General features: G+C 41.9%; 1 protein-coding gene across 1 annotated transcript in view; it reads left to right on the forward strand.

Moving 5' to 3' along the window:
• Positions 1–20,757: 20,757 nt before the first annotated feature.
• The window catches only part of LOC128949960 (inositol polyphosphate 4-phosphatase type II-like), a gene marked incomplete at its 5' end in the record, with an annotated part of 107,856 nt that continues 105,138 nt past the window's right edge, over positions 20,758–23,475 (forward strand). The window contains one exon of the mRNA XM_054294853.1: positions 20,758–20,796. Coding sequence (XP_054150828.1) covers positions 20,758–20,796 — 39 coding nt within the window. The remainder of the gene's footprint in view (positions 20,797–23,475) is intronic.

Consider the following 23,475-nt stretch of genomic DNA (forward strand, 5'->3'; position numbering starts at 1 on the left):
TTCTCTTCTTGCAAAACACTCGGCAGACCTCCGTGCAGCTTCTAGAACACGATGGGAGATGTTTTCTGTGCTGGCACAGTTTCTCCTTGCCAGACAGAGTGGAAAAGCTTTTTGCTAAGATGTAGACGAGAAGAGAGGCTAAAGACGAAGGTACGGTGCTCTGCAGAGCTAAGCACTGCTCCCGGGCCTCTTTCGGCAGAAGGCGCACACCGCAGAGCACTGTGAGCGGCAGAATCGTCTTTGCGTGAAGAAGCAGCTTCTTCGCCTCCGGGAGCCGGAGAGAGCGGCAACTTCGCAAAGGTGATGAAACAAGCTGTACAACACTGCGATTGTGTGCGCAGCTTGCCAACTGAGAGAAAACAGTACCTGACCACCCTCCTGCCTTTTCTATTCACATGAACATTCGATTAGAAGTGTTTTGGACAACATTCTTTCTCTTCCAGCAAAACACTCGGCAGACCTCCGTGCAGCTTCTAGAAGACGATGGGAGATGTTTTTTGTGCTGGCACAGTTTCTCCTTGCCAGACAGAGTGGAAAAGCTTTTTGCTAAGATGTAGACGAGAAGAGAGGCTGAAGACGAAGGTACGGTGCTCTGCAGAGCTAAGCACCGCTCCCGGACCTCTTTCGGCAGAAGCCGCACACTGCAGAGCACTGTGAGCGGCAGAATCGTCTTTGCGCGAAGAAGCAGCTTCTTCGTCTCCGGGAGCCGGAGAGAGCAGCAACTTGGCAAAGGTGATGAAACAAGCTGTACAACACTGCGATTGTGTGCGCAGCTTGCCAACTGAGAGAAAACAGTACCTGACCACTCTCCTGCCTTTTCTATTCACATGAACATTCGATTGCAAGCTGTTTTGGACAACTTTCTTTCTCTTCTTGCAAAACACTCAACAGACCTCCGTGCAGCCTCTAGAACACGATGGGAGATGTTTTTTGTGCTGGCACAGTTTCTCCTTGCCAGACAGAGTGGAAAAGCTTTTTGCTAAGATGTAGACGAGAAGAGAGTCTAACGACCAAGGCACGGTGCTCTGCAGAGCTAAGCACAGCTCCCGGGCCTCTTTCGGCAGAAGGCGCACACCGCAGAGCACTGTGAGCGGCAGAATCGTCTTTGCGCGAAGAAGCAGCTTCTTCGTCTCCGGGAGCCGGAGAGAGCGGCAACTTGGCAAAGGTGATGAAACAAGCTGTACAACACTGCGATTGTGTGCGCAGCTGGCCAAGTGAGAGAAAACAGTACCTGACCACTCTCCTGCCTTTTCTATTCACATGAATATTCGATTGCAAGCTGTTTTGGACAACTTTCTTTCTCTTCTTGCAAAACACTCGGCAGACCTGCGTGCAGCCTCTAGAACACGATGGGAGGTGTTTTTTGTTCTGGCACAGTTTCTCCTTGCCAGACAGAGTGGAAAAGCTTTTTGCTAAGATGTAGACGAGAAGAGAGGCTAAAGACGAAGGTACGGTGCTCTGCAGAGCTAAGCACAGCTCCCGGGCCTCTTTCGGCAGAAGACACACACTGCAGAGCACTGTGAGCGGCAGAATCGTCTTTGCGCGAAGAAGCAGCTTCTTCGTCTCCGGGAGCCGGAGAGAGCGACAACTTGGCAAAGGTGATGAAACAAGCTGTACAACACTGCGATTGTGTGCGCAGCTTGCCAACTGCTAGAAAACAGTACCTGACCACTCTCCTGCCTTTTCTATTCACATGAACATTCGATTGCAAGCTGTTTTGGACAACTTTCTTTCTCTTCTTGCAAAACATCCGGTAGACCTCCGTGCAGCTTCTAGAACACGATGGGAGATGTTTTCTGTGCTGGCACAGTTTCTCCTTGCCAGACAGAGTGGAAGAGCTTTTTCTTAAGATGTAGACGAGAAGAGAGGCTAAAGACGAAGGTATGGTGCTCTGCAGAGCTAAGCACTGCTCCCGGACCTCTTTCGGCAGAAGGCGCACACCGCAGAGCACTGTGAGCGGCAGAATCGTCTTTGCGCGAAGAAGCAGCTTCTTGGTCTCCGGGAGCCGGAGAGAGCGGCAACTTGGCAAAGGTGATGAAACAAGCTGTACAACACTGCGATTGTGTGCGCAGCTTGCCAAGTGAGAGAAAACAGTACCTGACCACTCTTCTGCCTTTTCTATTCACATGAACATTCGATTGCAAGCTGTTTTGGACAACTTTCTTTCTCTTCTTGCAAAACACTCGGCAGACCTGCGTGCAGCCTCTATAACACGATGGGAGATGTTTTTTGTGCTGGCACAGTTTCTCCTTGCCAGACAGAGTGGAAAAGCTTTTTGCTAAGATGTAGACGAGAAGAGAGGCTAAAGACGAAGGTACGGTGCTCTGCAGAGCTAAGCACCGCTCCCGGACCTCTTTCGGCAGAAGCCGCACACTGCAGAGCACTGTGAGCGGCAGAATCGTCTTTGCGCGAAGAAGCAGCTTCTTCGTCTCCGGGAGCCGGAGAGAGCTGCAACTTGGCAAAGGTGATGAAACAAGCTGTACAACACTGCGATTGTGTGCGCAGCTTGCCAACTGAGAGAAAACAGTACCTGACCACTCTCCTGCCTTTTCTATTCACATGAACATTCGATTGCAAGCTGTTTTGGACAACTTTCTTTCTCTTCTTGCAAAACACTCGGCAGACCTCCGTGCAGCCTCTAGAACACGATGGGAGATGTTTTTCTGTGCTGGCACAGTTTCTCCTTGCCAGGCAGAGTGGAAAAGCTTTTTGCTAAGATGTAGACGAGAAGAGAGGCTAAAGACGAAGGTACGGTGCTCTGCAGAGCTAAGCACCGCTCCCGGGCCTCTTTCGGCAGACGACACACACTGAAGAGCACTGTGAGCAGCAGAATCGTCTTTGCGCGAAGAAGCAGCTTCTTCGTCTCCGGGAGCCGGAGAGAGCGGCAACTTGGCAAAGGTGATGAAACAAGCTGTACAACACTGCGATTGTGTGCGCAGCTTGCCAAGTGAGAAAAAACAGTACCTGACCACTCGCCTGCCTTTTCTATTCACATGAACATTCGATTGCAAGCTATTTTGGACAACTTTCTTTCTCTTCTTGCAAAACACTCGGCAGACCTCCGTGCAGCCTCTAGAACACGATGGGAGATGTTTTTTGTGCTGGCACAGTTTCTCCTTGCCAGACAGACTGGAAAAGCTTTTTGCTAAGATGTAGACGAGAAGAGAGGCTAAAGACGAAGGTACGGTGCTCTGCAGAGCTAAGCACCGCTCCCGGGCCTCTTTCGGCAGAAGGCGCACCCCGCAGAGCACTGTGAGCGGCAGAATCGTCTTTGCGCAAAGAAGCAGCTTCTTCGTCTCCGGGAGCCGGAGAGAGCGGCAACTTCGCAAAGGTGATGAAACAAGCTGTACAACACTGCGATTGTGTGCGCAGCTTGCCAACTGAGAGAAAACAGTACCTGAGCACTCTCCTGCCTTTTCTATTCACATGAACATTCGATTGCAAGCTGTTTTGGACAACTTTCTTTCTCTTCTTGCAAAACACTCGGCAGACCTCCGTGCAGCTTCTAGAACACGATGGGAGATGTTTTCTGTGCTGGCACAGTTTCTCCTTGCCAGACAGAGTGGAAAAGCTTTTTGCTAAGATGTAGACGAGAAGAGAGGCTAAAGACGAAGGTACGGTGCTCTGCAGAGCTAAGCACTGCTCCCGGGCCTCTTTCGGCAGAAGGCGCACACCGCAGAGCACTGTGAGCGGCAGAATCGTCTTTGCGTGAAGAAGCAGCTTCTTCGCCTCCGGGAGCCGGAGAGAGCGGCAACTTCGCAAAGGTGATGAAACAAGCTGTACAACACTGCGATTGTGTGCGCAGCTTGCCAACTGAGAGAAAACAGTACCTGACCACCCTCCTGCCTTTTCTATTCACATGAACATTCGATTAGAAGTGTTTTGGACAACATTCTTTCTCTTCCAGCAAAACACTCGGCAGACCTCCGTGCAGCTTCTAGAAGACGATGGGAGATGTTTTTTGTGCTGGCACAGTTTCTCCTTGCCAGACAGAGTGGAAAAGCTTTTTGCTAAGATGTAGACGAGAAGAGAGGCTGAAGACGAAGGTACGGTGCTCTGCAGAGCTAAGCACCGCTCCCGGACCTCTTTCGGCAGAAGCCGCACACTGCAGAGCACTGTGAGCGGCAGAATCGTCTTTGCGCGAAGAAGCAGCTTCTTCGTCTCCGGGAGCCGGAGAGAGCAGCAACTTGGCAAAGGTGATGAAACAAGCTGTACAACACTGCGATTGTGTGCGCAGCTTGCCAACTGAGAGAAAACAGTACCTGACCACTCTCCTGCCTTTTCTATTCACATGAACATTCGATTGCAAGCTGTTTTGGACAACTTTCTTTCTCTTCTTGCAAAACACTCAACAGACCTCCGTGCAGCCTCTAGAACACGATGGGAGATGTTTTTTGTGCTGGCACAGTTTCTCCTTGCCAGACAGAGTGGAAAAGCTTTTTGCTAAGATGTAGACGAGAAGAGAGTCTAACGACCAAGGCACGGTGCTCTGCAGAGCTAAGCACAGCTCCCGGGCCTCTTTCGGCAGAAGGCGCACACCGCAGAGCACTGTGAGCGGCAGAATCGTCTTTGCGCGAAGAAGCAGCTTCTTCGTCTCCGGGAGCCGGAGAGAGCGGCAACTTGGCAAAGGTGATGAAACAAGCTGTACAACACTGCGATTGTGTGCGCAGCTGGCCAAGTGAGAGAAAACAGTACCTGACCACTCTCCTGCCTTTTCTATTCACATGAATATTCGATTGCAAGCTGTTTTGGACAACTTTCTTTCTCTTCTTGCAAAACACTCGGCAGACCTGCGTGCAGCCTCTAGAACACGATGGGAGGTGTTTTTTGTTCTGGCACAGTTTCTCCTTGCCAGACAGAGTGGAAAAGCTTTTTGCTAAGATGTAGACGAGAAGAGAGGCTAAAGACGAAGGTACGGTGCTCTGCAGAGCTAAGCACAGCTCCCGGGCCTCTTTCGGCAGAAGACACACACTGCAGAGCACTGTGAGCGGCAGAATCGTCTTTGCGCGAAGAAGCAGCTTCTTCGTCTCCGGGAGCCGGAGAGAGCGACAACTTGGCAAAGGTGATGAAACAAGCTGTACAACACTGCGATTGTGTGCGCAGCTTGCCAACTGCTAGAAAACAGTACCTGACCACTCTCCTGCCTTTTCTATTCACATGAACATTCGATTGCAAGCTGTTTTGGACAACTTTCTTTCTCTTCTTGCAAAACATCCGGTAGACCTCCGTGCAGCTTCTAGAACACGATGGGAGATGTTTTCTGTGCTGGCACAGTTTCTCCTTGCCAGACAGAGTGGAAGAGCTTTTTCTTAAGATGTAGACGAGAAGAGAGGCTAAAGACGAAGGTATGGTGCTCTGCAGAGCTAAGCACTGCTCCCGGACCTCTTTCGGCAGAAGGCGCACACCGCAGAGCACTGTGAGCGGCAGAATCGTCTTTGCGCGAAGAAGCAGCTTCTTGGTCTCCGGGAGCCGGAGAGAGCGGCAACTTGGCAAAGGTGATGAAACAAGCTGTACAACACTGCGATTGTGTGCGCAGCTTGCCAAGTGAGAGAAAACAGTACCTGACCACTCTTCTGCCTTTTCTATTCACATGAACATTCGATTGCAAGCTGTTTTGGACAACTTTCTTTCTCTTCTTGCAAAACACTCGGCAGACCTGCGTGCAGCCTCTATAACACGATGGGAGATGTTTTTTGTGCTGGCACAGTTTCTCCTTGCCAGACAGAGTGGAAAAGCTTTTTGCTAAGATGTAGACGAGAAGAGAGGCTAAAGACGAAGGTACGGTGCTCTGCAGAGCTAAGCACCGCTCCCGGACCTCTTTCGGCAGAAGCCGCACACTGCAGAGCACTGTGAGCGGCAGAATCGTCTTTGCGCGAAGAAGCAGCTTCTTCGTCTCCGGGAGCCGGAGAGAGCTGCAACTTGGCAAAGGTGATGAAACAAGCTGTACAACACTGCGATTGTGTGCGCAGCTTGCCAACTGAGAGAAAACAGTACCTGACCACTCTCCTGCCTTTTCTAATCACATGAACATTCGATTGCAAGCTGTTTTGGACAACTTTCTTTCTCTTCTTGCAAAACACTCGGCAGACCTCCGTGCAGCTTCTAGAACACGATGGGAGATGTTTTCTGTGCTGGCAAAGTTTCTCCTTGCCAGACAGACTGGAAAAGCTTTTTCTTAAAATGTAGACGAGAAGAGAGGCTAAAGACGAAGGTACGGTGCTCTGCAGAACTGAGCACCGCTCCCGGGCCTCTTTCGGCGGAAGACACACACCGCAGAGCACTGTGAGCGGCAGAATCGTCTTTGCGCGAAGAAGCAGCTTCTTCGTCTCCGGGAGCCGGAGAGAGCGGCAACTTCGCAAAGGTGATGAAACAAGCTGTACAACACTGCGATTGTGTGCGCAGCTTGCCAAGTGAGAGAAAACAGTACCTGACCACTCTCCTGCCTTTTCTATTCACATGAACATTCGATTGCAAGCTGTTTTGGACAACTTTCTTTCTCTTTTTGCAAAACACTCGGCAGACCTGCGTGCAGCCTCTAGAACACGATGGGAGGTGTGTTTTGTTCTGGCACAGTTTCTCCTTGCCAGACAGAGTGGAAAAGCTTTTTGCTAAGATGTAGACGAGAAGAGAGGCTAAAGACGAAGGTACGGTGCTCTGCAGAGCTAAGCACAGCTCCCGGACCTCTTTCGGCAGAAGACACACACTGCAGAGCACTGTGAGCGGCAGAATCGTCTTTGCGCGAAGAAGCAGCTTCTTCGTCTCCGGGAGCCGGAGAGAGCGGCAACTTGGCAAAGGTGATGAAACAAGTTGTACAACACTGCGATTGTGTGCGCAGCTTGCCAACTGAGAGAAAACAGTACCTGACCACTCTCCTGCCTTTTCTATTCACATGAATATTCGATTGCAAGCTGTTTTGGACAACTTTCTTTCTTTTCTTGCAAAACACTCGGCAGACCTCCGTGCAGCTTCTAGAACACGATGGAAGATGTTTTTTGAGCTGGCACAGTTTCTCCTTGCCAGACAGAGTGGAAAAGTTTTTTGCTAAGATGTAGACGAGAAGAGAGGGTAAAGACGCAGGTACGGTGCTCTGCAGAGCTAAGCACCGCTCCCGGGCCTCTTTCAGCAGAAGACACACACCGCAGAGCACTGTGAGCGGCAGAATCGTCTTTGCGCGAAGGAGCGGCTGGATGTATGTAATTAGGACAACAATACTGTCAGTATTTTAAGCAAGGCAATGCTCTTACTCTTTTACACACCTCAGGACAAAACAGGAATTTTGGGTGCTTTGAGCCTGTGCCACTGAATCCAGGCCAGGTGGTTAAAACTGTGCCAGATTCTTAGCTGAGTGTGTCTGCTGTGGCCCAGAATAGCAGTCATGGTCCCCAGGGCAGTGCAAGCATAGCAGCAGTCATGGAGTGCCCAAAAGAATTCAAGAGGAGTACAGCCCAAAAGGAATTTGCAATTTTTCAATTACATTTGGAGATATGGTCATTTGGAAGATAGGATTCAGTTAGGTTCAAAACTAATCTTTTCTGAAAGAAAAATAATTATGCTGAGTCACAAGGGGATCTCTTGTTTAAATTATTTTGGTATTATTCAGTCTTTAAACAGTGACTTGTATCTATTTTTATCTATTTGCATTTGGATGCAAGGAAGTTCACTTTTTCTAGTAAGGTTCTGCCACTTTTCTTGTCACTAGTTCTAAATAGAGGGATGCTGAGAAACTTAGACCTGCTTGGAGTCTTTAATACACTGCTATCTGTCTGGTTTGGGTGTCCCCACGTGCTGTGGCATAGTGTTTGGGATGTTCCAAAAGCTTCAGTTCTTTGCTTTTGGTTAAAGACTACCCCAGCTTTTAGACTCTACTGATATTAGCCATCTGCATTCTAACTAAGTAGAAAAGTTGAGTTTCTTCCTTGGGATGCCAGGGGGCTACCAGCGGCTTTAGAATTTATTTTCCATCCTGGTGCAACAACTTGTTTGCGCATAATTTTTTCACCTCTTCCCCAAACCAGCGTGCATTCCACTGCCAAAGGCAGTTCCTGACTCCAGTGAGGAGTTCTGAAGCAGTATTATTCATGCCCCTTGTGAAAGTATCACTCGTGGAGAGGAATGGTTTTAGTTTTCTGCAGGTAAATTCCTCATAAGTAATTCATTTTATCTCTGGGGGTCTTGGGCTGTGGGAGAAGGCAAAGTTACTCATTTCAGCCCAAACTCTTTTGTGTGGTGAATTCTGACCAGAATGGAGGAAGAGTGCCATAATTTAAAACAGTTTCTGAACAGCTAAACCAAGTAAAAAACCTATAGTGTGTTTCTTTTTTCCTTCTTTTTCTTTCACAAAGGTATATAAATACACAGCAATCAAGGTAATAGAAACAGATTTTTTTCTTTTAATGCTTTTGTAGCTAGAGTTCATCTGTCTACCTGAAATGAATAGGGATCCAAAGCTTTTCCATAGCTTCTTGGTTTATTAACCCTTTTTTGCAGCTGCAGATACACTGGAGTGAGTTCCATGGAATATAACTGTGTGTGATGGTCAGGAATGTGATTTGAGCTGGCATTTCGTTTAGTTACCCGACTGAGCTGCCTTTAACTTAAATGTTACTGTGTGTAACCTTTGCTGAAATATTTTGTGTTGTCCTGCTTGGCTGCCAGTCAGCCTCTGGGGGCTTCACCCTGACTATTCACTGCAGCTTGTTTTCACTTATTTTGAGTATGGTGGTGTTGCTTGTTTTAATATGCAAACAAGTGGAGAGGTTTTTTGTTTGTTTCTTTAAAATTTGAAATGTGGGTGTCAGGTTTTTCTGATCTACTGATCTACTGTTGTACAGAAATTACTGAAGTTTGCAGGAGCATGAGACCGTTTATGAATAATTTTCTTTCATATATGGAGAGAGCAAATCTTATTCTCAGAAAATAAAGAGCAGGAAAGTCAGGAGTAGATAATCGAACAGTTGTTTAGTGCAGTCTAATGTGTGTGTGTCTCCTCATGGAAAGTGGTGTATATTAAAATATTTGTACAAGAAAAAATTTCTGTGAAATCCTATTATAAATGCTAGTAGATCACACCCAGGAATATATTTGCCAATGTTACGGTAAGGATTAAAAGAAAGTTAAAAGACATGTAAGTGAAAGTTAAAAGACATGTATGCGAACTTTGATAATTTTGAATTTGAAACTTTGCAGATGGAGTTTGTTAAGGCCTTAATATAAAAAGGCTGTGAATGTGGGAGTTTAGAAAAGCAGAGATGACTTTCCTTTGTGATGCAAACTTGGTGGCCAGTGAGCTGGTTGCTCCGAGTCAAGCACAGAGCCTAGTTTGATTTGTGGTTACTAACAAAAGAATAAGATATACAGAGAAAAGAGTAAAACCCTTTTCTGGGTTCAGCGTGACCATGCCGACTCCTGGTGTCTGGAACCAGTGAATGTGCTGCACTGGCCCCGTGCCACGGGGCAGCCTTTATCTGTGCCCTGCAGGCACGAGGAATTATACTGCCACATGATTCATGGGTTGCCAACAGAGCAGGATTTATACAGAATGCATTGGAGCTGTTTATTATCAGCACAGGATGTGGGAAATTTAGGGGAGAAAAAAAGGGAGAGGAAGAAATACTGCTGTTAATACAATTGAGCTGCATAACTGGAAGTGGCTTTTGTCGTTGCTTTGCTATATGGAGGCAGTGCTGGAAGCAAACTGAGCATCTGCTCAGGAAGTTTGGTGTTCTTAAACGATGTTCACCAGGCACTGGTGCTTATCTTTACAGAGAAATATGCAAGACAAAATGGAAGCCAGCCTACAGACGTTCTTTCCTGGAAAGTGTAGTTTGCTGGGATGACACTGTGCTTATGTCTTTGGTGAAATGGAACAAGAACAGTAGCTCTGCCCTTGAGAGATCTTTAGCATCCACAACACAGTAGATGAACAAAAAGGTTAAACCTTGAATAATTCTTTGTCATTTGAAGATCACTTTTTAGCAGGGAAAAAAAAATATCTTCCAGACTTCACTTGGATTTGTGGGGTTATGGTAGCTATAGTACTGGCAGGAGCTCTCTTGTGTGTAGGCAGGTGAAGTGCATGATTGTAAAATGATCATCAATACATGGCAAACCAGAAGAACCAACAGGAATTTTTTGGCTGTGAGACTAATAATACTTCTCATGATGCTGACATTTCCAGCTGCTGCTTCTTAATGTTGTCTTTGGAAGAACCAAGTTTCTGTGATTATATGTTATGGATAACTGGTATGGTATTTTTAAGTAGAAACTGAAGTTAGGAGTAAAATGGGTTCTGTCATTTGGAAGAACTTGGAAGAGACATGTGCCAAAAAGTAGTCCTTCAGCAGCTGTGTGCCTTTTCCCAAGGCTTCTACCAGCTATGTTCACAAATGAAACTTGAAAAGAGGGAATGGTAATGTTTTTAAATGAAGGCATTTATTTGCATGAGTTTCCTTTTTATGTCCATAAAATAAAAAAGAGTAACCAACTTAACTTTTGTTTCATATGCCAGTGGTAAAACGTCATAATGACTTACATGAAAAGGAAACTTCTGCAGCAAACTTTATTATCAAATTCTTGGTAGTGAAGAATGGAAAGGAGTAGAAGTTTGGCCTACCAGCAAATAGAAGTTTCTGATCATGGGAGTCCAGGAATCCTGGAAGGATGCTTATGACATGTGATCCATCCTGGTGCTGTCCAGGTTGAGGTGTTAAATACCAGCTTTCCTCAGCAGGGCTTTGTAGATCACTGTGTTCAGCTCACTGTTAGGCAGGAAAAGCAATTCTCTCTTCCAGGAGAGAAATATCTCAGGAGAAAATACGCCTGGGTTGGCACATGGCTTTTGAAGAAAAGAAGGGTCTGGGTGCTGAGTGCTGTGCAGTCTGACTTCCCTCTGACAGAGGCTGAAAATGTCATTCTTTGTCCTGTTGTGAGTCATGGTGAGGAATTAAGGGAAGTGCTGCCTCAGGAAGGACGTGTTTCACTGTGGCAGCATGGAAGGAATTGCTGTGTGCTAAGGACAAAGATGCTAGGTAGAAAATAAATTAACAGTTGAATTAAATTGGGGTAGGGGAAACAAAAACTACCATGACAGAAACGAGAGGACAGGTGGAGCAGAGAATTGATGTCCTGGCTCCAGCATCTTAGGTCCTCCATTCTGCAGGACAAAGGCATTTAGTTTTACATAGACATGGATGGCTTTTATGAGATGAATATTGACCAGAAAACGGCTTCCATAAATGTCTAGCTTTTGAGCTTGCTATTTCACACAATCAACCTTCCTGCAGAGGTCTGCAAGTCTGTCACTCTTGTGTTTGCAAAACGTTCTTCATGGGCTTCATTCAAGGGCTCTTGGTTTATTCTTACATGCACAAGGGAAAAGGGAAGTATTGTTAACTCAGACCAACCTTGAGAATTCTTGGCGTTTTTGAGGACCTTCACATGCCCTGAAACTGTCCCTCTCAAGGTATTTGCAATTGTGGATTGCTCAAAGGTTTGTGGTAGAGAGTGGTACAGAAATCACTGCCTTTCTGTGCCATGAGATTTGTGTGGAAGGAGGAGAATTTTAAGCTGCAGTCTTTAAATCACACCTGTCATGCACACTTTGTTAATCCTAACATAATCTTGAGCTGAAGCCTCACATGAAATTTAGATCAGTGCTGGGCCTTCCTTTTAAAAGAATGCTCAGCTATTATTTTTAAATGTGTGCTTTCAAGTCCAAGCATGTTTTAGTTTTTGCAGGGAATGATTACTGAAGATCATTAATGTGGGTTTTATTCCACTCTGATCTTTTCAAAACCAAAAGATAGACTTCAATAAAGAGCATTTTATTAATGGCTCTCTGATGAGGTCTGTGCTGATAGCTTTGGAGTTAAGGTTCTTGCAGCAGTATTAAATTAGGTATTATTTCAAGATCTTTAGTGCTTAAAGCTGAGCAGAGTGACTTAATGAAATCACAGACTGCAACAAAAAGAAATTATTCTCGTTTAGGCCATGTCTATTGAAGGTGCATAAATAAACAATTGGTATACTTTGGTTTAACTGCCCATTTTCGTTCTTGTACATCTGAATAAAGATGGTTTTTAATGGTGCTAATATTTATGTGCAAATAGAGGAAATTGTAGCGAATTCTAGGAGATGTGTATGGAAATACTTATTGTGATTTTGCTGGTGTTTGGTTCTTTTTAAAGTTAAATTATTAGCTTCTTAGATTTTAAAAATATTTTTTTGATTTGCTAGCCAAAATATTGAAAAGCATTTTGAGCCTTTTTATTCTTTCCTTTGTGAAATAAGCTAGAAGTGACAAAATTAATTTTGGCCAACTTTATGGAAGTTTTAAAGATGGAGAGAAGACTCAGGATTAATTTCAAAATAATTCTGATGATACTGGTACTGTACAAAATAATGACTAAGTTGGGGCATATATGTGAGAATGGGATTTTTCTGTCTTCAGAAAGATGTGATAAACTTTTATATGGGGTGTTTCAAATGATGTGTGTGAAACAGACACTGTCTGTCTCCCTTTAAGGTTAGACTCTCTACTCATCTCCAGTGTTCATTGACCTCATTACATCCTCATGTTTTGTTTGTCATTTTTCAGTGTGGCTGTTGCTGTTGTGGATGAGGACTTGGACTCTTTATTTGTGGTATGACAAATAAAAGTCATAAATCTGTGTGTAGGAGGTGTTTTGGGTTGTGTTTTTGGGGTTGTATTTTTGGGGTTTGATTCTGAATTAACTTGGACAATTCAGCTGCTGGATATGGCTTTTTTAACATTGGAAATTGAATGGGTTTTATTAGAAAACTGGGCACGTGACCCTTGGCATTCATGCTAGCTTAGTTAATATCTTGAAATGTTTCCTGGAATTAATTAGATAAAAATGAATGCATTTTTATCTAATGGAGTTTTGTCTTGCTTTTGATTTTTGTCAGAAGGACCCATCTGTAAGATGGTTGAGTTGGAGGACTCCTTTTGGAGGGCTTTTCCAACACTGATGATTCTATGATTCCACCATAATAGTAATATTGGATGCAATGTGGGTCTGCAATAATTTACGGAGAATTTATGGCATGAGTTGTGCGATGTTCTGTGAATACAACATTATTTCACATATAAGCTCTTCCTTGTTGCATATATCTTTTTCCCTTTTAGTTGAGTTGTGGAAGGGGAAGCCTTTAAACATTAATTTTCCAGAACTACCATTATCCTGCCAGCACATGGGATGCTGTGCTATTGGGGATGCTATATCACCAGCTGTCCTCAGGCTGAGGAGGTTACCATATTTTCACATGTAAAGTTACTGTTCATATCATCCATCATGTGTTAAAATGGTTTTCTTTTACAAATAATGACTCCCTTTGTCAGGGAAGGAGGTTCTGCTCCATGTGGAAGGAGTGAAGCTGCTCTGTACTTGGCTGAATTATGATACCTACAACTTGTGGCCTGTGGCCTTATGATACATGAGGCCACCAACACATTTTTGGAAGCACAGACTATGTGGTTTATTAAACGGATAGAATCTCTCACTGTTTTTCAGAAGTCCCTCCTCAAGATGTTGCATTATCTGTAGTGACCCATTTCAAGTTATGTAAATTTAGATTTGTCTACGGCAAAATGTATCTGTTCCTTTCACTTTATTTAGAGAGAAATCAACTCTGTCATCTAATTTAGATTACATAAAATCCTTGCTGTGGAAATGTGCACGTGCTTTTTTCAACCCCTATTCTTGCGGTATGATGGAGAAAACACAGAAATTTTCAGAAGCACGAGCTTTCTTTAGTTCCTGAAGGAACCTTGGGCCAAGAAAAAAGTGCCTGTTTCCATCTTACATCAGCTTGTCTGATAACAGATCCTATCTTTCCCAGAAAACAATGTCATGCTGAATTTCCAAATAAGAAGATGCAATATAAAAAGGAAGAAAGAATCTGTAAGTAATTTCTAGAAATAGAAGTGTGGTGGTCAAATTTCAGACCTAAGCAGCTTTGCCAACAATATTGTTCCTAATAGATCCTTTTATTTGCAGAAAAAGCATCACTGAAACAGTTCCCCAAAAAAAGGCCACTTTTCAGGTTCTGAAAAAACTCTTATTTTGTTTTTTCTAAGCAGTGAAAATATTGAAATATATTTGGCTCTCTGAGCCTTAGCATCTTTCTGCATTAATTCTGAAAGAGGCAAAATGATTGCTTAAAAACATACACCTAATGTCTTTATTCACACCTTGTGCTTCGTAAGAATCAGAGTTTAATTACTTATCTCAGGCAGCTGTGACTATGAACTTTCCTGAGCCTGCTTATCAGTCTGAAAGTAGGGAGCTCATTTCTTACCTGGTTTTAAGTAACATCTCTGCAAGAGCTTGATCATGCTTGCAGAAGAGGATTACCATGTCTTGCAGATTGCAGTTGTGCTTTAAAAAAAGTAGAATTGACGCTGTAGAGGAGGGAAAGGGTTTATCTTTGTGTGGCAGTCAGGCACAATGACGCACACTCTGGTGAGGAAAGCTGCTCTTCCTGTGAAATGGTTTGGAGAGCAAAATCACGTGTGTTTAATGGGGATGTAGCCATGAATACAGTATCACTGATGGGAAAATGAACTTCTCTTCACACAAACCTGTGTCTGGTACAGGAGAGAGAAGGTGCTGTGTGAAAACTGCTTTTTACCTTCGCTTGTAGGCACAAAGTTTCTTTTGGGTTGCTGCATAGTGAAATAGTCCCACAGAGATACTTGTTCCCAGTGATACCTCCTCCTTCCTTTAAAACAGAAACTAATTTAGATTGTGGGACAGATGACACATTTGTCTGGAAACTTCTTCCAAAGCCAGCAGTGAATTTATTTGATAAATAAATAAATAAAACTCCTTTCAGTTTCTCATCTCAGAAGACAGGGAGCAAAGGGCAGAGCACTAGCAAAAACTATTTAAAGATAGCTGATCAGGAGGTTATGGGTTTTAGTGTTTGTGTACTTAAGAATTTAATTCTTGCTATGCAGGTTTAACTGTTTTAACCCAAGAAAAAATGCTTTCTCAAATGAAAAAAAAAAAATGTACATTTTTTCTTTTTAGATAGCTTTAGAAATGTTTATATTTGGGTAGTTGGGAGTGTTTATATTTGGATAGCTGGCAACATTTATTTTCCCAGGATCTTCTGGAGGCTCTTTAGAGAAAATTCCTTGCTCCCCTCGAGCGCGGATTGTTAGAAATGTGGACGGAGCATGTGGGAGCCCTGGACAGAGCAGTAATTCTCATGAATTCTCATGCTGCAGTTCCACAGGCTGGAAGGGACATTCACTATGGAAGTGCAGCTATAATCTTGCTAGAACAGACTTTTGTGAATAAATAGATCCTGTCTATGAAGGCAAAAAAAACCAGAGCTTGTAGGAAGCCCCGAATATTTTCCTACTCCCTCTCATCTGTCTAAAATACACCTTCTGCCACAGTAAATCTGATGAGCAATTTTACCCCTAATTCTGTAAAGGAGAAGTGAAATCCTATCCATTAGGTAATGCTAGCACCAGACCTCAGCCTCAGCTGTTTTTTAAACATTATCACAAACTGTCAGGAGAAGAAAAGAAAAATCCTTCTTGGCAAATATAATTTTCTTTGCTTTTGTGGATGTTTGTGCGAGAGTCCTTCAGCTTCTATGTGTTAGAGAAAAGTTTGGTGTGTGCAGAAATTTCCCTTAGTTCTCCTAAAAAAAAAGCGTTTGCCAGCTGGAACAATGCAAACAGGATGAAATAAAGTAGACTCTCAGTACATGCCTCTGTGCTTTTCTAATAACATGAAGTTTTTTGGGTGAACAAAGACTTAATACATCAGAAACAAATGGTGTGAAGGAAAAAAAAAGGTAAATTAGTTGTTCAAAGTGTGACATAGGACTGGAGCAGATGATGTGATTTGGGGAATGCAGAGCTTATGGTATGACAGTGTACTGGAAAAGATTGGCTTATTATCCTAACAAAATGAAGTACAAGAGGGCATATGATTCCTTTCTCATTGATTCATCAGGAGACCAGTATGAGGAACAGAAAAGAATTACTTATCTAAGACACCATGTTGGCAGAAGAGCAAAGGAGTATAAACTTGCCATGAATAATGATGGGCTGTAGATTAGGAAAGGACTCTGAGCTATCATTGCAATCCTGTGTTTTGAATGACCTTCCAGTCAGAAGAGAGGCAGAGGAAATAGGAAATTAAAATAATTTCAATGTGTAGTTAGAAAGTGTTCACTTTAGAATCTAAAAATTTATGTTAAAAAGTTACCATAAAACATGGAGTGGGGGATAAAATCTTCACTGTTTTTTGGGGGTGATCTTAAAACCACTGTTTGCTTCTATATTTGGTTAGTTTGGTACCTCACATGAAAATAACTCTTTCAAAATATTGAACTCAAGGCCCCCAGCTGGAAATGCACTTAGGTCTTCTTGGCAGAGGGATAATACAAGCTCCTCAAGGGAACTTTGGAGGTTCATGGACTGCTCCAGCAAGTTAAATTCTGAGTTCTTCATTTCAGCTTCTGCCATGAGTCAGAAGACAGGGGTATTTTGTGTGGAGTCTTGAAGGGTCTGGACTTGTTTAAGGCAGCAAGACTTTTTTTCTGTGTTTAATATGTGAATAATCTTTTGTCACTTGAGTAGATGTTGCAATCTGGTAAGGAACTGGAACACTTGGATATACCTCTAAAAAATGAATAAAATCAATCTTGTTTCTTGTAACTGGTTCGTCAGTGGAAATGGCATCATGCTTAATTTATACTAAGATTTCTTACTGCAGCTTCTATGGTAATAGATGCAAATTATGAAACGTGGACTTTAGCATATTCAAAAAAGGCTGTTTATTCAGTAAATCAAAATATAGGATTTCAGTTTATTTTGTCAGATATTCACAGTCAAATTTTAAATTTTGCTGAAGTTTTTAGGCAGAAGATCATGTTCTGGAAATTTTGTTATGCCATTGAGCTCATCTGATCACTCCAGTAATACTTGCTTTAATTCATGTTGTCTGCCATACACTGAAGCGAGGTGGAGCTGACCTGAGTGTTCATCAGACAACTGTAGGAGCTTTTTACCAGCTTGGGCTTGCATCCTCTCAAGTTTCCTATTTCCTTCATCGCACTAGAGTGAGTATTTTTTGGGATATAATTTGTCAGAACATCTGGATTTCTTTGGCTGCCATTAGCTGCTGCCTTGTTTGGACTGTGGAGTCTGTCTCGGGGATTTTTGAATAGTGCCATTGCAGTGACTAGGCTGAGGTGTTTGGATCTGGGAACACAGGTCCCCATTGCCTGCTCCATGTAAATGAAGAGCCAGAAGAGCTTAGGAATGCTCCAGCTGTAGCTTGCTGACAGAAGCCAGAATTTGCTTTTTGTGAATTTTATTTCACAGTGGAAGAAAGCTGGAAAGAGGAGGCACCACAAGCACTTTGAAGGGTATTTTTACTCTTCAAATTTTGCAGATTGTTCCCAGCATAAAACAGACTTCAACAGGTTCATTCCTGGGAATTATTATGGGGAGGAGGCAAGGCTAACTGGCTGATTGTAACAGCTACAGACTTAAATGTGATTTTCTGCTCTATTTCATTAAAATTATAACTGACCAAATGCTTAGAATATTCAGTACCTATTAAGACTTTAGAAGGCTACTTTGCATCATTGGGCTTTGTTCAAAAAAGCCTGAAAAATGGCAGAAAAAGCCTGTGGCTCATTAGCTTGCTACCAGTGGTCATGGATTGCAAAAATTCAACTGCTTAAAAAAACCCCAGTGGGTCTGTGCCAGTCAGCACTCATCACTGTGGGGCACTGGGATGCCTGAGTGTCCCTGTCACAGTTATACACGTTTTTCTTTGTCACTTTTTATCTGTGGCATAACCTTACGTGACAAAGCTTTCTCTGCAGAAAAAATGCTGTTTCAAATTGGTTAAAAAAATTGAATCCAGTCTCACGCTGTGTGCTGTGTTAAGAAGGTAAATAAACTCTTCCTTCCTTCCATTTTTTTCGTTGCATACACTAAAAACATATTAAAATTATTTAGATTTATGTTAAACTCAGTCTTTGCTTGGGGGATCTCGTGATTCTTCTCTCGTGCCATATCAGTTGCTATACAGCAAGTGATAGGGGCATACATATTTTCCCTACTATCTGTAGTAGGAAATATATATATATATATATATATATATATACACACACAGGCACATATATATATATATATATATATATATATATATATATATATATATAAATATTTTGTAAGTTTAAACTACTTAATATATAATAAAAATCATGCAGTTATTATGCAATGTATTATGCAATGTTGCAGTAATTTGATAAATCTTATATTCCCTTTATTAGTTTTCATCTTTAATGAAGTTTTAACATTTATTAGTTTCGCTGCCTATCAGGTTTTCCATTGGAACTGTAGAATCCCGCAATACCACGTGCATGTCCATTTTGAAAAGATTTTCTCTTTTGTTTTATATGGACTGTAGGAAAAACTGATTGGTTTTGTGGCAGAACCCCATAACAGTTTTGGCATTTTAGGCTCACCCAGCACAAACACACGAAGCTGCAATTTGTTTGACTGGGAAATTCCAGGGAGTCATAACTCCTGGACTCTGATGTGTTTGGCATTGAAAACTAACTCTACTCTTGTGCATCTTTCACTTGCACGAACCTTCATCACACTGCCCTTTTCCCAGTGGGTTCACAGGCCTCCACTGTGGTGTAAAAAGGTAACTGTGTTGTTCTACACACAAAATTACAGGAATGGATGCCAAAACCTTTGCTGCATTTAGTCCAGGTCACAAGCTGTGTTTCTTGTGTGCCTTTGTGATCTCTTTGTGTCACAAAGGTAAAGCAGTAGTGGTGCTATTCCCTGCAGGCATGGGCTTACCCCGGTTGTGAATGACCTCCCCACTCAGAGGTTTGCATTTTGCACAGGAAAACCTAGAGAGAGTAATGGGAAAACTGAAATTCTAACAGAGTAGTGGAGGTTTGGGAATAAAATCTGACTTTCTGTTTGCTTTTAGATTTTATAGTTGTTCTGGATGGGGCCAGAGGGGAAAAGTTGATTTATGACGTGGTTTTAAAAAGTGTGGCAGTTTGTTTAATCAAGAAATGCGCTGGGAGGATATTTGACCTGTCAAATCCTCTGTATTTATCTCCCATTTTTTCTCTTCCATTTTGTGGACTGGGACTAAAACTGACTCGTTTCTTATGTTTTATAAGTTTTTATGAGCTGACCTGATGTTTATAATGAGGCCTGTGTGAACACCCCATAATGATACCCCAGTAATTGCAGCATTCAGAGAGTTTGTTCGGGAACTCAACCAACAGACAGCCTGATAGTGTTCAGCCTGTACCACCCATGTATGTATTTACATACACATATGTGGCTTCTCTTTTGATAAATGTCAAATAGTAAAACTGCTTCCGAAATTGCAGATATTTGCACACATTTGGATCAAGGCACTAGATTTAATTTCAAACAAAATATACTTTGGGAAGAAGAGAGGTACGGTCTAATGTACAGTCTAATTTAAAGGGGTTAAAACCCAATGAAAACAAATAAACATAGCTGAACCAAAAAGTATTGCAAAATGCAGCAGAAGTTTTTTCTGTATTTTAAGTCCATTTGAAATTCAGGAATATGCTTTTATTATATGGAAGACTCTAGGTTAGTCAGGTGTTGACATCCCTTTCTGCTCCTGTGTTGGGTCAGAAAAGCTGAAATATGTTCTCCTGAATTGATATTTTATCCAGCAAAAGAAGGAATTAATATTCTTTGATTCTAAATTAATGTTGAATTTCCTTGATTTCAGTATGTGTAAAAGAAACATTAGCTTTCTCTTGCTGTGAAATACAACGTAGTCTCATATAAAAACGCATACACTGTTAAAAATATGAACTGCTGTTGGGTTACAAATACGTAAGTAAATTATGAAAAGGAGTGTTAATTCTTACATTATTAGTTTATTTCTCTTGAATAAATAGCCATAATAATAATTAGAAAATATAAATACCTCAGTTGTTGGGCCAGATGTCACTTCTTTGAGGCTGGCACATAGAGCAGCTTTTTAGCATCTTAAAATGACACAGCATTTTTGGTTTGGTGTTGATACTCCATCTTTCTTTTAAGAAACAGATTGCTCTAAGTTATTTCCTCAGCTTCAAAAGGGAAAGATGGGTATCACCAACAAGAAAATGCCAGTAATTTCATTTTCATTCAGGGCGTGAAGCATTTAAAGGTTAATTTTAGATAAAAATATCATGATTGAACATTTTATACTAGCTTTCTGTAGATTTCCAAATGCTTTGGAGTTGCTAATGTATTAGTGTGGAAAATCGAAATGTAAAATTGCATCCATATGAGGACTCCCACAGATTTCTAAAGTATGCTGTCCCTTAATAAATTAATTATAGCATTTTTTTTACTATCTCCAGGCTTTTGTGGAAAAATCAAAGTTCTCACTGTAGGAAATCAAGGGATAAGAGCTGGCTGAGAAAAGCTGTGGTTCTGCTTTGTCAAGTCTTTGTGGTAGCCTTTATATTGGTGCTTTATAACAACATGTATTTAGAATAAAACAGACAATTAAATTATCTTTACATTAAAGGAGTGTTTCTTTTTGTGCACTAAGTTGCAGCTAGAATAGAAGAATTGAGGGTCACTTTTGAGGGCATGGGAAAAAAAATGAGTCTTTTGCAGAGAGATTTACAGAAGGAGTTTGATTATTTCTTGCCTTTTTTTCCCCTCCCTTCTCTCAGGTCCACACCAGTGTCCTACCTGACCACAAGGAACCAAGAGCAGATGTTGGGGTAAGAAATCATTTTCAGTAATTGATTTTTTTTTTTTTCCATCTCATTGGAAGGCACTAACACTCAGTGCTCAACAGGAGCTGAAAAGCTTTTTTAATAGCGAAAGTTTTTGGTGGAATGAATAAAATAATCAAGGCAGGAGTGGCAGTCTCATGGATTGATGTCATCCCATTCACATCTTTTTGAAAACCTCTTTCAACTGAAGCTATCCTGAGACCAGCATAACCCTGTAAAGTCCTTGCTAATATCAAGCAAGCAGTCTGGATGGGAAGTCATTTTCTGAGAGGGCTAAAACCTCATGGATAATATGGGCCCCTGGTGGGAGTGGGAAAGGTTGGTCCTGCTCGAGCTGAGTAGAAGAACAAAGCTCACCTGGTGCAGGTGTCAGATCTGTCTGCAAATATGGAAAATGCCTGGAGGCTTCAATTTTTTAGCCTAAGGGTTTGACTTTTCTGCCTTACAAGGGCTTCCTTGGCATGGTTTTCAAGACTTCAGCTAGTGTTTGAAAAACCTGTAGCTTGGCAGCAAGTTCAATCTTAGTGAAATAATCAGTGTGTTTTAGCTTTCCATATAGCTATTATAGAGACTTTTCTCTTTGGCTAGTTGAGATTATTCATCAAACTACTCAAGGCGAGTGTCTTTAGATTTGTGTCTGGAACACTAGCAAAATTCCGAAGGAGCATTACTCTGCGATTAGGATTACAGAACAAATTTTGTTCTAAAGCCTACTTTTCAAGCCTTTCCAAGTCATGTGGGCAAAGTTAAATTGGTTTGTAGACTGCCAGTTCAGGCCCCAGGGTGGACTATTGGTATCTGAATCAGTATAGAAAAAGTATTCTCCAGTTTGATATTAGACCCCTTGAACATTAGCATAACTCTCTTAATTTGGGTCATGGGATCATTTGAAATTTTATTTGATTTTGCACATAGCTCTGTGCTGTCAAGCAAAGAATTTCTTTTTTTCTAAATAAGCATATGAATATGAAACAGAGAACTAAGTAGAACATTTTAAGCCGATAAAATAATTCACCTTTAATTTTATGACACAGAAGAAGTAGATCTGATGCTCAGACATGTTTAGTGGGTACAATGACCAAAGCTCTTTGGCTTTATGAGAGAGCAGTGTAGTTGTCTCTTGGCCCTGGTCACTTGAGGATTCTGACTTAGGATTCTTAAATATATTTATGGTTCTATTTTGCTGCAGAAAGAAGCCCCAGGTGACCAAACCTTATATCAGTTTCATTCCAAATAGCCCTCTTCCCCTTTCCAAGCGGTCAGGTTTCAAATACAAACACTCAAATGTCATGAAATGCCAGAATAAAGGCTGCTGTGGAGAGACAGTGCTGTGGAATGCGTTCTTGCAGCATGGAGAAGGATATGCTCTTGGAAGAAGATGAATAATCTGGGCTAAGTGTGTGTGACCACAGAGTTTTAGTGTGGAAACACTCTCACACTGACTCATCCAAAGGAAGACAGAACCACCTGTGTGTTCACTCCAGCAAGGCTGTGCATCACCATGTGTTGCACCTGGATGTCTTTTTTTGTAGAAGTGCCTTTAATTTTGGCATTGAAAACTAACTGTGCTCTTTGCTTGTGTGGCTGTGTTATTTTTCTTCCTTTCTTCCTGTTCATCGCTTCCCAAATTCAATGTTTTTCCAGCCTGCCCTAGACACTTGTGTCCTTGTTCCATTGCTGCTTACATGCTGCTTAGGAAATCTAAGGCTGTGCCATTTATGGGAACAAGCCTTACCTCATGACTCAGTTTATTGAACTGCAGACATGCAGTTTGCAGTTTACTAACTGCACTGTGGGTGCTTGCCCAATTTCAGAGTTGGTGTTTGAACTGTACGTTGTGTATGGAAGAAAACTTATCTTAGTGTAAAGCTTTATTGTTTGCATTCAAGCACACAACATCCTGCTGGCTTTCCTGAAAGAAAGCAGGCTGAAGGTTTGTTTTTTTTTTTACCAGAGAAGTAACTCTTCTCAGCAGTGACAAATTCTTTTCTGTTTTCCTTGAAGAGAACATTGCTCTCTGTAGGCAGCCTCTGTTCACTCAGAGCAACTTGATTCTTCTTTCATTTGTATAGCCAAGAATGTATATAATTTAGCCTGGAATTCTAATTTGCCATTCCAACAGTAAACTTAGTGTTATGTAAGAAAAACCAAACTTTGTGCCCTTCTTAATTTTTTTTGCTAAAAATTAAACATAATGTCATGATCTTCTTACAATTTATTTAGAGCAAGTGATGTTGTGTTGTACATTTGAAAGATAAATTGGTAGAAGATGGCTGTTAGTTTCTTGCCCATTGTTCCCAAGGCAAGAATACTACTGCTGGCCAAATTGACAAAATGGGATCTCAGCAGGATATGAGCAGAGGTTAAAAAATAGCCCAAGTGCAAGAGAAGATTTAACCCTTTTTCCTCTTTGTACTTTGTTATGCGTGAAGAGTGATTTTTATAGAAGAAAAAGATACAGTGGTGTAGCCTAATTTAACTTTAGGCATTCTAGTTACATTACCACATTTCTCTGCAATTTTAATGCAGTAAATAAGTTCACCTTACAATGGAAATAGAGGAAAACACTACTTAAAACATTGCCAAGAACTAGAGAAATAAAACATTTCTATTAATAAACTTGTGCTGAACTCAATTTAAGAATGCCTTCCTAGCACATACATT

This window comes from Melozone crissalis, unplaced genomic scaffold (genome assembly GCF_028551555.1).
Source record: "Melozone crissalis strain CALT ecotype California unplaced genomic scaffold, PUWL_Pcris_2 ptg000347l_1, whole genome shotgun sequence".
In the NCBI taxonomy this organism is placed as follows: domain Eukaryota; kingdom Metazoa; phylum Chordata; class Aves; order Passeriformes; family Passerellidae; genus Melozone; species Melozone crissalis.